Below are 16,194 nucleotides of genomic sequence, written 5' to 3'. Positions count from 1 at the left end.
CACAAACATTTGGACATTTATTAGTGAAATTTCGAGGCTTATGAAATATTTTTCCAGCTAAAATATTGAGTTAGCCGTATTCAAAAATCAGCCCAAATTGAGCCGCATAACAACACTAGTTTTTACTTTATATATTTTAATATATACATTAATGACTTTAACAAATGATGTTTATTTCTAAACAAAATAAAAAAATGAATTGTTTTAGCAGCTAAAATAATTATTGATCAACCGAAATTATGTCAAGCTGAATTGATTATATTTTATTTTTCTCTCTTTCCCTAAATTAGCAACCATAATATTTTAACATTTAATATTTTTCATCATAATTTTTACTAAATAATTTATTTAGAGTAATCTAAGTGGATTTAACAGGCAGAGGAGGTATATAAAGCAATCCGCTTTTATTTTCAAGAAACGTGATGCTCTAATTTCATCGCTTAAATTTGGTTTTAATTGACATGGATGCATGTTACCAGTTATTTGAATATCATCTGGTTAATATGGTAAAATTATAATTAGAAACATAAGAATTTATGATAAAAAAATGAAAGGCTAAACTTTATAAGAAACTAGAAGGGTCGGCAAAATTTTAGGTTCATGATATTGCCAAAGGCTAGAGAGAATAAGTCGAGAGATCCAACAATGTCCACGATTAAGGACATAGAAAAGCAGGTACTTATTCAAAGAAGGTCTTATACTGGAGTGATGAAAACATTTTTTATGAAGCTGCTACGAAAGAAATCGTAACAGTCGTTTAGGGGAGGGGGGTCTATCAGATTATAACTTTGGAGAGATTAATATATTAGAAAGGATCGAGATATCAGAGGAACTAATCCGGACAAAAAGTAAAAAGTGAAAGGGGAATGGAATTAGAACCTATAAATTTAGACCATTGATCTATTCTCTTCCTTTTAATTTTAATAATGTTATAGTAGAGAAAAAGATTTAATTTAGATGGGATAACATAATTTTTAATTCTTGGTCTCAAAAGGATATAGGTTATGCAGGAATGCACAATAGGAGAATTAATTTTTAAGGATGTGTCCTAGTTCTTATTCCTAAACAGCCGGCTGTTTAGCCGGCTGCATAGTTTTGACTAAATGGTTAAAGGTAAAAATAAAAACGAGCTCACAAAGTACTTTAAAAAAATTAAAATAGGGTATCCTAGTTCCTGTTTAGCCTAGGCTAAACAGCAATAAATATCAAAAATAAGTCTAACAAGGAGTGTTGAAAAGAAGTCAAGAAAAAACATTAAAGATATTTTAGCGTCGAGTTAAATTATAATCATTATTGGTTCAGTGCGAATGGATCAACGATGGATCTTAACTACTTGTAGTAAAATTTCTAATGTAAAAAAAAAATAGCGCGATATTATTAAATATCCCAAAATGTTAATACAAGATATATGTATAAAGGATAATATAATGAACCGATAATTTGGAACGAAATGGCAGAGTCTACTAATGGTTTAAAAATTAACTTTGCGTTCAATCAAGCGCCATATTTTAGATTTTTATTTCTAGAAAACTGACTCCAATTCCGGCTCGCATTTTCTTTTTTAGAAGTGTGGTTTCCTAAAATTTTTGTAAAATGGGGTTTAAACTTAATGCTGTTTTGAGGATTTTAGGTTTTGCTTACTCGTTCTTCTCATGGCACCTATCCTCGAGGTATAATGTACCGGGACTGACTAATATCTTTTATCATTACACCTCTTTTATATTGCCAAGCAAATGAGTCCCCCAATAGCAGCGACACAAGAATCTCACTACTCCCACCCCCCTTCCTCCATTTTTTAATAATATCATATAATGAGATATTTTAAAATTTTATTTTGACTCTATATTTAAAATATTTTCCTTATAACCATTTTATCGCCTATTTATAAAAACACTTATATTAAAAATATTAGAATAATTATATAATTTTACATAATTTATGAATTATATTGCATAATTGATCAAAAGAATTACGTTAATAATATCTTTTATTGAGGTTGATTTTAACTAACATATGTATATTATCATTTTGTGCATTCATATATACTATTTATAATATTTTTTCACGATAGATAATGGTTCTATTATAAAATAGGAAAAAACATATCTAAGTTTTAAATAGAAGCATAGAAGGCAATCTCCTAGAGTGGCAGATCTCACTTAATTAAGAATACGATGTTTAATAAGGAATAAAACAAAAGCATACATGAAAGCCCATAAAAATGATGAGGGTATGGAAGAAAGAGAGAAAGAAAAAGACCCTCCCCCCCCTCCACACACTCGAGTTGTAAAAGTCTAGAGACCCACTGGAGTCCCCTATTTATCGCAAACATACTAAGTGATTTAAAAGAAATCATGATCCTATATCTTTGAAAAGTTAAGATTTAAATGGTCGAAATAACTTTATTAGCTCTTCGTCGATTATGAGATTTAAAAAATAAATTAAGGATAAAAATCATAAAAATCTAAAAATTAAAAAAAAAGAAGTGTTTTAAATTGATATTTAATAGAGTCGTTTTCAAATGACTCATAACAAGAACATCATAATTTAATTTACTATTCTATATCGACATCGAGGAACATAGACAAATAGGAAAAAAAAATTTTAACTTATAAAATTAAATTAGCTATATTAAATATTGTATTTTTTTTAAAAAAAATAAAAGATTTAATAAAATTCCACTTTGTGAATTTAATAATTACCTTTATTGTATCATCAAACAAAAATATTATTAAAAAAAATTATTTAGCTATCTATAAAAAATTTAATAGAATATTTTAAAAATTTATAATAATTTTGTCTTATAATTAATATTTATTTATTTTTTATTCTATAACTGGTTATCACCACTTAAAATGAAAGCCACCTCATTCGACCTCACTCCATTCACTTCTACCACACTTTATCCTCGATCATATTAAACTTACTGTATATCCATTTCCATCAGATTTTCCCATTTTCGATTTAATTTTTTTTCTGTTATTTATTACCAAAATAATATATGTTTACTCCATTTATATTAATTATCCCAGATGATCCATTTCCTATCCTTGCATCATGTGATAATTGGAACCAAATTCATTTCTCTTCCTTTACTTTTCCCTATACTAACACCGGGACATCCATATCAAATCTTCATTGTCTCAAGAGTTATCCACTTTCCATTTTTTTTCTTATGGATCTCGGTATCTATCATTGCAAAAAAATTATAACTATTACATTGATTATGTCAAAAAGGCTTCAATAAGTATTTATATATAATCTGTCCAATATGCAAAATTCATTGGCTTATGGCTAAAAGTCAGAACACATTTATAAAAAACTTCTAAATAATATATTTTATGGCATACAATAAAAATAATGAAGGAAGATAAAGTGCAAATAAAATTTAATATAGGTTTTTTACAGATCTATGACCTGTTAAAAGCTCTTCTTTTCTTCAAATACTTAAATATAATTTCTGTTATAGTTTTTTTTTAAAATAATTATATTTTTGAAAACTTTTTTTAAAAATAAAAATTTACCATGTAATTATAATATTTCAATTTTAAAAAAAATATAAATGGAAATTAGTTTTATTTTGTTGGGGAGAAAAAAGATAAACGGCTTGATTTTTAAAAATGGCTAACCCGATAGCCAAAAAATATTACGCAAGACTGGAGGTTTTCGATTATAGTTGGCAGAAATTTGGGACATCTTAACAAATCTTGAAACTTGCCCTATTTATGGCTAAAATATTAATTTAAAATCGGCTTCGAGCCATTTAACAATCCTAGAGGCTCATTCATAATTTTTAGATTTCTTCTTTTTTTTTTAGATATGATTAAAATGTTGAAATTTATCAATTTAAAAAAAACAGCCATAGTAAAATAAATCATTAAAGTTTTTAAAACTAAATTTAATTTTTTAATTCATATTTTTCAACCGAGTTTATTCAGGAGTGCTCTGACGGAACTCTCAGCGGCCGGCTCGAGTTTTAAAGATCTAATCGGCGGCCGGCGACATGCCGTTTTTTAGCAGCCGCCAACATAGCGGCGTAAATCGGCACGCACTGATATAAATTTTTTCTAATATTTTTATTTTTTTAAACAAAGCTAAATTTAAATTAGAAGTAAAATATACATTACAGAAATATCGGCATATTTTTTAGATCTTTATTGGAAAAGAAAACTAATTATAAATTCAAACTCAATTTCGTAATTTTTATCGTTATCATTTTATAAATATAATTTTATTTTAGTTTGCTGGAAATAAGGATAATCTCATTGAATTCAACGTCAAACCCAGCAGCAAAGAAATCCCTTTAATTAGGTGTGCTAGACCGGAACACAAATTTTGTTTGGCTGGCGTGGAAAGATTAGGAAGTTCAATCATCTCTTTTCACTATAAATAGAACATCCCATATCCTGCAAATGAGGTTTTTTGAGAAGAATATGACATTTGTTAAGCATTTAAAGTGTAATCATATTTTGTGCTTGTTGCAGATTGTTTATTTACCAACTTTGCCAAATAATTTATAGATATATTTTATTTTCACTTGGCTTTTAATTTCTATATTTACTAATCTAATATCATCATACTCTATAATTTTAATAATAAATTATAACGATGTAAAATTTTGCTCTATTAGTTACAATTTTTAATTTTTGAAATCTTAGGTCTTAGGCTTTCGAACTTATTTAATATACTATGCTATCTAATCGGGACATTTAAATTTAAAGTTCTCATTTGAGTGGCATTTTATTATAATCAATGGAATCGCAATTCAAAAACGGGTACCAGGATATGAATCAGTGCCATCATTGCAATTAAGCATTTTCTTTGATGACACTTACAAAACAATACAACAGTGATGTTGATTAGTCATTAAAATATAAATGTATCATTTATGAAAATTATTTTTAAAAGATTTATTGGCCGGCCATGCGCCGCCGTTATGAATATCGATGGCACACCAGCGTGATTTCATAAACAGCAGCATTTTCGGACATGTCTACTTATAAATAACATCATTCTATAAAAAGTAATATTTATTTTATATCGTGTTAAATTAAATAGCATTCAGAAATATTTCAACATCTAAAAAATATATACTTATATATTCAAGGTGTGAATGTTATTTATTTTTTTGGAAATAATTTCAAAATATAATGGGGAATTTTTCATATAAAATTACATTTTCTATCAATTATTCATGAATAATGAATGTGTATTCAATATATATTTGTATATTATTCATGAAATAAAATTTAAAAAAAAAATGAGATTCACTTGGGACATTATTCATCTATAATTTTATAGAGTTTTCTTTCTATCCTACAGATATTTCTAGTTACTTTTCATAAATTCCTCTATTATTATAATAGAAGATGTCAGCCATCACATTTTCCCCATATTACTATTGGTTTTCACAAAAACCATTTATTGATAAATAATATCAAAGATAAACAAAAATCATTTCTTACTCTTATAATAATGGAAATAGATGCAAATTCAGTGAAAATCAGCACAAAGGTGTCTCCACCAATGATAGATAACATCTCTCTGCCATCTCACTTCAAAGAATCTTCGACATTGATAATATTGTTTAACGGACACTTCATTTAATATATAGGATTCATAGATAATTGGATTTTATTCCAAAGTGAATAGTAGTACATAAAAATTTATGCGAACAAATAAAAAAATCGGTAAATTCCTAGAGATGTGAAATATATATATAGTATACTATAGAACCGTGCATCAATATTATGTTTTATTATCAATGAAACTCGTGAAATGAATCAAGTAAAGAGAAATAAGAACAAAGCTATATGAGAGGTAATGCTCCATAGGCAAATAGAATAAAAGGGGGAGAGGAGTGAGTAGATTAATTGACGGCATACTCAATCTATCGTGAATATTCAGCCATCGTTACTCCCCTACACAAGATTATACAATTTCAGAGGGATACAAACTATTGATTGATAATGAAGTCCCAGCATTAGTGGCCTTAAAACATCCAATATTTCTCTAAGCGAAAGGCCAGACTCTAAATCAGGCAATCGCAAAAATGATTTTAAGGATGAAAGGGTAGACGTTGCCCTAAACCTCTACATAGAATAAACCCAAGAGTTCGAAAAAACTAGACTAAAAAGAGTACAAAGGTGGTACTCCAGCCAGTCCTTTATTAAGATTCAACCCAGTAACCCACCTTGAGATTTGGAATGAATACAACCAATATGCTATCCTAGCTACCAAGACCAATTCTTCAGACTAAGAAGCTCAATATATATAAATTTGGCTCATATTATTTAATTGCTATTGTAAATCCTTGCTTTTCCTCCGTCTCTATTTAAATTATTACTAATTTTAAGCCTTAAAAAAAGTAGAAAATTATCCACTTTTTGTATTTTTGTGATCAACATTTGTTTTATAAAATTGTTACAAATTTACATCTCTCTTGTTCTAGCCTTATTTTTTTATGTATCCTAAATTAATTTGAATTGAACGTTGTAGTTTGTATTATATTACTGGCACAGGTAATAGTTCCAAGACCCCCATTGTTAATTAAACTCTACAAAATCACGCCTAGTTTTAGATTCCACCCTAAAATGAGGGTCAAAATAGGGACAACTCACTTAGAAAATAGGATCGCGATCTTAAAAACATTGGACAATTTTATAATCGATATTTTTGTCCCCTGAGCCTAACTTTTAATTGTGTCTTTCCTCAATTTTTAAATCAAATTACCTAAGTATCTCAGCCAGGCGCACCGATACCCCCCCCCCCATTTGCCGGTTATCATAAATACCATTTTAAGCTAATTTTCTCATACCCCCCCTCTCCCACCCCCATTATTCTCCCTCAAGATTGTATACAATATATCACTATAAAGAAGTAAAGTTAGCAACTTTAAAATAATGGCTAATAATTCGAAAATTTTAGAAATAAACATTTTTTAAAAAAAAGTGAAAACATAAAAATTATTTTTATAAAATAATATAGCCACAGACATACAATAAGTGAACCCAAAGACCTCTAATAAAATGTATGTGGGAATATGACAAACATTTTTAGGTTTTCTAGAAGATATAAAAATGATTACAATGTAAAGTGGTGCCGTTCTCTTCTAGGAAAAGAAATCTTTTTGCGGCATAACGACAAATAAAAACTAACTAAATATTTATGACCATGGACTATTAAATATTAAAAAAAGTATTCAAAATAGCAAATAAAAGGTAATATTTTGTGTATATTGGGAATTAAATGTATTGTTGATAATAATTTTGTTAGTAATTGCGTCATTTTTTTTCCATTCAATTTATCCTCCCAAAAAGTTGTCTACTTAGTTAGAAGTATATTTATTCAAACCTGAAAATATTATAAAGGCAAATATATCTCATATTTTATTTGTTTACAATATTTTAACGCTAACTCGAAATAATTGCTCTTTAAAAAATGAAAAATATTTTATAAAATTTGATTTTAAACAGAAGATAAAAAGTTTTGGCTGAATGGTCAATAATTCACTTGTTTATGGTACAGTTTTTAAATCCTTTCAAAATATATATTCAATAAATGGTTTCATTTAATTATAAATTTAGCCTAAGCTATAACGTCCTTATATCATTTTTCCCAAATTTTATTCATTATTTCTACGAATATCCCATTAACACATACTTTAAGTATTCCGATGTATTTGCCCTATATCCCATTATGTTTTCCAAGGCATAATTCACCCCCCCCCCCCAGATCAATACATGATAATTTCCCAGACATATTTCGCCATCCCATTATCGGATTCATTTCCCATTTCTGGCCGCCATTTAAAGCAAACCCTGCATATTAGCAGTATGGGTATAACCTTCCCCCCCCCCTTAATAAAGATCGACTTTGCAAGAATCTAGCCACCCTAGTTTTTCTCACAAATATTTCACAATATTAATCATTTAGAATATCAACCTCCTTTTCAAATTTTTCCATTTCAAAATTATCAGATTTCTGAATTTAATCTGATCCATTTCATTCCATTTCATTCCATTTCATTCCATTTTATTCTATTCTATTCTATTCTATTCTATTCTATTCTATTCTATTCTATTCTATTCTATTCTATTCTATTCTATTCTATTCTATTCTATTCTATTCTATTCTATTCTATTCTATTCTATTCTATTCTATTCTATTCTATTCTATTCTATTCTATTCTATTCTATTCTATTCTATTCTATTCTATTCTATTCTATTCTATTCTATTCTATTCCATTCAATTATTTTTTTTACATATTTCCAGTTTCTTGAAAAAATTTCCATTATTTTACCATCATGTCATTGTTCCATGATTTTATATTCCAGCAGTCTACCGTATTTAATTCTGTTGGAAATTTTTTTTTATCCAATCTTCTAATCATTATATACTATCTTATCTTTTATAACATTTTTTTAAAGTTTATCTAAAATCTCATACCCTTTTAATATGATTTTTATTAATTCCCAATGAGATTCTTTTCCCCGAAATTTATACCTTTTTCAAATTTATCTTTGATTTCATGAATTGCCTTTACCATCTACCCTTCTATAGGACTCAACAAAACTATCTCTATTTTCTTTACAATCACCCGCCCATAGGATATAATAAAATTGTTTCCTTTATTATTTTTACAATCCAGCCTTCAGATTCTATAGAATTATTTTCATTAATATTTATACCGAGATTCATGTTGCACAATCTCTAATTTTACCTTTTTGCTATCACATAATTAATATTGACAATGAATATCAACATGTCCAAATCCTTTCACATTTAAAACATTTCATGAAATCATCACGATTTTCAATGATATTTATCAATGTTTGACTTTCCTCATTTTACTTGAGAATTAATTGGTTCATTTATTCTTGGTAGGAAACCACCTCCATTATTTCCAGTTAAACATTTTGCCTCAGGGAGTGTAATGTTTAATGTCCTGGTTTATTACATGTACTACAAATAAAATGACTAGCGTCCCTTTGGAAATTGTTCCACATAATATTATTCCCATTTTGAAATCATTATCATAATTATGCCAATTAGGCCAACTATTTACACGACTTTGGAAATCCGTACGATTTCTAACCCCGGCTTCTCGTTATTGCAACCCAATATGAACGTGAATCCAAAAAAGTTTTTTACCCAGGGGTAAAAATATTTGTTTGGTATTATTTATTGTTAAATCATCATATTTTACGACTTTAACACCTAACATATTTATAAGAAAATAATTAATATTTTAATCAAAAAAAAATCTTAACTTGTTAATGTTAACTCTAACAATTAATACTTTTGCCAATTAACAATAATACACATAATGTCTTTCTTTTCGTTGATAAAATAAACAAAATTCAAAAGAAACTCTTCACTAAACTAAAAGTCAATAATATAAATTAATGATTCTCCTTAAATAAATTAAAAAAAATATATATCTACTAACTTCGAACCCGAAATTACTAAATTTAATATGTGAATGTGACAGATATATTATTTTATCCGCAAGAGGGCATCTTTCTAATATTTTTTTTAAACTGGTTTATAAAAATTATTTTATATTTTTGAAATGTTTTCAAAATGTAATCTTTTATTTTTTTTCCATAAAAAATCGTAATTTAAGTATATTGTTCTAACTCTAACGGTAAAAAAATAATTGGCTCTTTAAATCAAAAATTTAAAAACATAATTCAGTAACTGGTGGTAATCTAGAATTTTAACTAATAAATTTAGCTAATTAAACTCGATGGGATAATCTCATATAAATACGCTTTGAATTCGAAATCTGAGTCCTAGTAGCGTTGATAAACAGCTCGATTTAGCCAATTTTAAATTAAGATTTTAGCTAAAACAATATTACGTAAGACTCAAGAATATGTTAATAGATGTCCAAACCTTTCTGCCATTGAAAAAAATAGGCAGGCTTGCGCAATATTTTTTGATACTACCTTCTAGCTCGTTCTTATTCCTTTTAGAATTCTGAATAGCGATCTGATAGAATATGATTTTAGGCTAAACAAAAATCTTAATTCACCGCGTTATTTTGAATATCATCATTTATGTATAAAAATTAATAATAAAAGAGCGACCTTAAGTAATGTAAAATGAGACGGCTCGGACACAGTCGAAGTGTATCATTTTATAATTGAAAAATATCCTTTAGGAGAGTTTGTAAAAATTATCATACTAATCTCGCTAGTAATATAATATATCACTTTTAAATTATCACAGGAAGATAAAATAATGCTAAATTCAATTTTGAAAAAAAAAAATGAAATATTTGTTGATTGTTATTTTCGTCGGATTTTACGTATGACTTAATTTTTATCGATTGATTTGTAAATAGAGATATAAAATCAATCTTTATAATAAACTATAATACCTTAAAGGCAGAGTATTCGGATCCAATTTTTTCGGGTTCAGGAGAGCGAATATAAATTGTTAAAATCAGATTTAACCGAAAAAAATAATCCGGCATATATATAGAGTTGCACACAGTGCAAACTTTACCACTATTTTTTTTGACGATAATTATTTTGAATTACTCTTAATTTTATACGTATTTTTCTTATAATTTTTTTTAAAAAAAAAAAACCTAAGAAATTTATGGGGAAGAAATTATCTGAAATTCTTAAGGTAAAGTAAACACATGCTGAAAAACATTTCAGGTTCAAATCAGAATTTTTAAAATTTAAAAATCGCCCAGCAAATCCCTGCTTTAATTTGGGTAAGAAAAATTGCCATTTCTTTTAAAGAACCTTCCTGATTTTAAAAAGGTTGTCACCTTAAGCCGTGGTTACGGCCATTTGCAATTAATGATAAAAGAATATTATTTTTTTTATATATATAATTTTAAAACTCCATCTTTATTTGATTTTACCTTTTTTGACCATTTCTACCCAAAAATATTAAGGATAGGTAACTTAAGTTGCAACTGAGCCTTTTTTTCCAACATTAAGTTAAAAATCGTATTAAATTTAGTATAGATGCCGTTTGAAGAAAGAAAATATGTATGAACTAAATTATATTACCTCCTCCCCCAAACTGGTCTGGTCTTCAGAGGTATATACTTATTTCTATTCTTGTTAAACATACTTTAATATAATCTTTAATTTATCTTAATTTATTTGCAATCTGATTTAGAAAGAAGATTTTTTTAATTAGTTTTCTATTTTTTTTATATCCATTATAACTATCAGCTTATTAATATAATATCAATGCTGTATTAACTTTTTTCTAATAACTATAATAATTGCATATAGATGTAGTTAAATAAATATATATAGACCTTGTCATCAATTATTTATTAAACTAAAATTAATTATAAATTTTTATATTATAACTGATGGCTCCCCTCCATTAATTATAGATTATGTGTCAACAATGTTTGTACAATTGTTTTTTTATATTAATTGCAAGTATATATTCTAATTATTATTCCGTGTTTTGATTATCAAATATGTCATTGGTAAAATATAATTTTACAAAATTATATTAATTTTTTTGTATATAAAAATAGTTGCATGTCAACTGTCAACTTTTAAATGGAAGCATTGCTCTACAAATTATTAAAATATGATTTGGCTAATTAAAATGCACCAATCCTGTTTATATTATATCTCATAAAACAGTAAATAAATAATGAATTTATGTAATTACGTATATTATCTTAAATATTTATTTACAGCTCGATCTTGTTCTCTTTCCACTTTTGTTGGTATTCGTCAAAATATTCATCATTTTCAGGCTTTTCCGAGTAAGGCACATAATAATCTTTGGTCGAATCTATTTTGTTTGTCCTAACATCGTCCACATTCTTGGAATTCTGCTTTGATATGTAATCATTAGCTGTAAGTTTGGGTAATTTGGTTGATCTTGCTATAGTTGGTTTTGAATCTCTTATCGTGGTTGATTCATGCGAAGTTTCAAATGTATTTTTTGGTTGTACAGTTGAACTTTCGAGTTTCACGGTTGTTGAATCTATTTTAACCTCGTCAGACCCCGGAATCTTGTCATGGAGATTCGCTTCTTTTTGAATATTTCCTTCTTTTGCCGATTTATGAGGACACTCATTATTGTTAGAGGCAGTTCCTTCTTTTTTGGTGGAATCCTTGGGATCTTTATCTTTTTTATCCTTGCTCTTTTTCTTTTTCTTGTTTTTCTTCTTCTTGTTTTTCTTCTTTTTTTTATTGTCCTCATCGGTAGAATTGCGTACACGTATGGTAGCTTTTTTCATGTCATCTATATCCATATCATTTTTTATCTTTTCATTCAGGGCTACTTGGCTCATGTATCCAATGATTCTAAAAGTTCTTTTGTAATGTTTATACATATTGTCTAAATTTTCGAGTTCTTCGTCAGTTAGACCTTCCTTATATATTATCAATATATATAAATAGTTAATATTTCGATTATAAATAAATGATACTACTAATAAATGTGTTTATTAAATTATTTCTTCAATAAATTAAAGAGGCCATAATTAATTTTAATATAACTGTATCAGGTAACATGCTAACGCTAAGGTAGTAGTCATAATAAATCTAAATTGCTGATAAATAGGAATTAAATAAAAGTAAATTATTTAAAATATTCGATTTTTTTTAAAAGAATATCTTACCAAATTATCATTCATGTCAGAAGACTCAGTAGAATTTTTGGCAATAGCCCTTGAGACGTCTTTCCCAGCTAAATAATGAAGAGTCGCGTTAATGCTATAATTATCTTGGTAAAATAAAATAAATTTTTTTAAAAATCATAATACTACGAATTTACAAAGAAAATGTTTACGATTTCTTGCTAAACATCTCAGCCAAATTTGATATGAGCATACTTTAAATTATTATTGTATATTTAATTTATGGACCAATTCAAGGAAATTGCCGATACAGCCGCTGATTTATCTCAATTTCTCTTCACTTAATATATCTCATAACCCAACCTTAAATTGAACCTAACCCTACTCTTTACTGTCAGATATTTGCTTAATTTTAAATATATCTCATCCAATTATAAAAACTTTGAGTTGAACATTCTTCGATTTAAGCCATTATCTATATATTTGACGCCAACAAGTTTATTTACATTTATTCTTATGTTGATAGAGTTTTTATCAAAATATTAGATAAATATTAATTAATTTTGAAAGTTCTTATGACTATAATAAATATTCTAGACTTGCAAGTCAATCATTAAATGTATAACAATAGGTCTCATTTTTTTTCACGACCCGCTACTCATGAATACAAAATATTTTTTATTATCATTCACGTTTTATGTTAAAATAGACATTTAAAAATAAAAATCTATGTAAAGATGAAAAATGCCAATATTTTTTTATATTTTAGTTGGGTTCTTTTTTCTTTTAGTAAACGATTATTAGCTATAGAAAATATCCTTCACTGGAAACCCAACTGGCTGGGGATGGCAAAATTTTACTGGTTAATTTTTTTTTAAAAAGGCTCAAAATTGACAAGAATAGAAATTAATAGAAATATTCTATAAAATGTAAAATGTTAGAAATTTTGAAAAATTAAAATGTTTATTCAATTTTCTTCTGTCGAATTTGTGAAAATCGTGATTTGTAAAAAAAAAATTCGTTTTGGGTATAGTCTCCTAAAGGAGTTTCTAGGGGAACAAATCCTGTTATAAAATGTGTAAGGAAAGGGGTTACGTTTTTAAAGATGTTACCTTTTAAAATTTTCCGTGATTCGCGAAAAATTTTTAATCACGCCAATCACACCCGGTAATATTTTAGAAAAGCTCACCAGGCCCAATTACCGTTCCAATTCAAAAATTTATTCCCACTCACAGTGACCTACTGTGACTCGATGGACGCATGGGTTTTTACGACCCGCGTCCATCTATAATAGAAATCAGCTGGGGGATGCGCCATGGTTAATTTCGAACATAGTTTCATTTATAAAGAAACTCTTATATAGGAAACAAAATGGCGTCCACCGAAAAATAATTTAATAAATGAACATGTCATAGATGAAGATATATAAATATCAATCAATAATATCAATTATCCGAATTTGTATTTATATAATTAGTATGTCAATCAATATGGAATAAAAAATAATAATATAAATTTAAATTAAAAATACCTAATTCTGAGGTTACATCAAAGACCACACCTCTAATAGACACGTATATTGGTTCATTGGGCTTAACAAATGGTAAAAAAAATAATAATTAAGTATGCTATATAAATATGTAATATTTGCGTCATTTGTGGTATTATAGTCAGGTTTATGAAATGATGGCTATTTTCAGAGGTAATCGGAGAAAACCTTCCATAAAGAAATGAAAGAAATTAGGACAACTCAAAATGTTTATTATCATTTTTTATATTATAATGATGTTGCTAGTAGAGATCTGCAAAGTAGGCCTGGCTCGTACCCGGCCCGGCCCAACCGGGCTTCGGGCCGGGCTCAGGCCTAATTCTATTTATAATAATCAAGTCCGGGCCGGGCCTAATATTGAAAAAAAATTAGGCCGGGTAAGGTCGGACCTTGAAATTTTTTTTAAATATAGCCAAATTTATCAATTTCATATTGAATTTTTTATGTAAAATAAAATTTTTGATTTTATTTATTGAAACTAAACGACATATAGCATATTTCTTTTATTTTGAGTAATTATAAAAATTAATTTCTATATTTAAAAAAATTTGGGTCAGGCCGGGCTTGAAAAATTAGACCCGATGCAGATCACTAGTAGCTAGTATGGTCAGAAATTACAGGGGCTGAAGAGGCGCAAAAAAATTTCGACCCAAGGTTAGATGCCAGTGTCATTTTAATCAACCTCTTGGATTAGGTTAGGTTAAAAGAAATGCTGTCAAAAATATTTAATTTAGGAAATTTTTAAAAAAGGAAATCAAATTTTCACCAAAAAAAACTCAAGATTTGGTCAAAAGAAGATTTTTTGAAAAGCATCTAAATTGAGGTTTTTGACAAAACTTATAGCCAGGTATAGGATATAAAAATGGTCATTATTACGTTTTCCAATTTCAAAGTAATATTACATGGGTATCATTTTCTCTTTTTTTTTCTTTTCTGATGTAGTTTTCAGAAATATATTAAAAATATTGAATTATTATCTCATAATTAAGTTTTAGAATTTGAACTAAACAAAAAATTCCAGAACTTAGTCACGACTCGCGCGTTAGGTTTTCGGGTTGGATCAAACCGGTTCCAGAACCAATTCCAATTTTAAAAATGGTTCCAGTTCTGGTTTCTAAAAATGTTTTATTATCTGCTTCCAGTTCCTATATGTATCCATCAACCAAGTGTTTACAAATTCTCGAACTATACTTATAAATATCCAATCGTTATAATAATCTTTCTTAAGAGTAGTTTATTAGTGTATTTCTTCTAAAAAAAATAAAATACTATCTAACAATAAGCTTTTATAAACATGTATACCTACATTGCTTCCATCAAATCGACCTAAGAATGGTTCTGTGAAGATCATCGTAGGTTGATTGTCTGGTCCTGGCGCGACAAATATTTCTTCCAATTCGTATTTCGCGTGTAGACCCCATAGAATGGATTTTGCGCTTAGGATTAAAAAACAGAAATATAATCGATGCGATGTCATTATGCGCCAGCTGATTTCGATTAAATATGTGTATCGTTCCTTAAAAATGTTCAAAAATGTGACATAATATTATATATTTTTCAAAAAAAAAATAATATCTTAAGCACTTATTTAAAATTATTTTGATCATTATTTTGTCACGATAAGATATATAGACATTATTATTTTAAAATAACTAGGTCAATTCAAAACGTAATTAAAAATTTTCTATTTTTTATATATAAAATGGGGATCACGGGAAGCAAGTTCAAAAAGTCGTATATTTGCGACTAATAAAAACAAATATTTTTTATCATCTCCCCTTAGAGCGTTATTTATTCATCTTTCATTTTTTTAAAATATTATTTTAGTCTATGACATAAAATTTTAAGTCAAATTTAGAATTTGAGTAACTTTTTTTTTTTGAATTTTACCCAATTATTGCTCATTTTAGTATATTATAATAAAATGTTTAATTATTATGCATAACGGAATATTTCTCTTTTTAGAGTTATAACTTTTTCCATAAAGTCTTCTTATAAACGGCCAATTTGGGTTTACGGCCTGATTAATATTTTAGCCAAAATACAATTATGTAGGTCTCG

General features: G+C 27.5%; 1 protein-coding gene across 1 annotated transcript; it reads right to left on the bottom strand.

Annotated features, from left to right (window-relative positions):
• Nucleotides 1-11,681: 11,681 nt before the first annotated feature.
• Nucleotides 11,682-15,610, bottom strand: LOC135930824 (uncharacterized). The gene is made up of 4 exons (XM_065467613.1): nt 15,440-15,610; nt 14,116-14,176; nt 12,627-12,730; nt 11,682-12,377 (listed from the first exon to the last, which is right to left on the bottom strand). Exons 1-4 carry the CDS (start codon nt 15,608-15,610, stop codon nt 11,688-11,690), a joined length of 1,026 nt encoding a protein of 341 aa, XP_065323685.1. The 3' UTR covers nt 11,682-11,687.
• Nucleotides 15,611-16,194: the final 584 nt, after the last annotated feature.

Source organism: Gordionus sp. m RMFG-2023, chromosome 1 (genome assembly GCF_954871325.1).
Source record: "Gordionus sp. m RMFG-2023 chromosome 1, tfGorSpeb1-WG-v2, whole genome shotgun sequence".
Classification (NCBI taxonomy): Eukaryota; Metazoa; Nematomorpha; class Gordioida; order Chordodea; family Parachordodidae; genus Gordionus; species Gordionus sp. m RMFG-2023.
The sequence above is the reverse complement of the archived record's forward strand: the minus strand, read 5'-3'. Positions and strand labels throughout refer to the sequence as shown.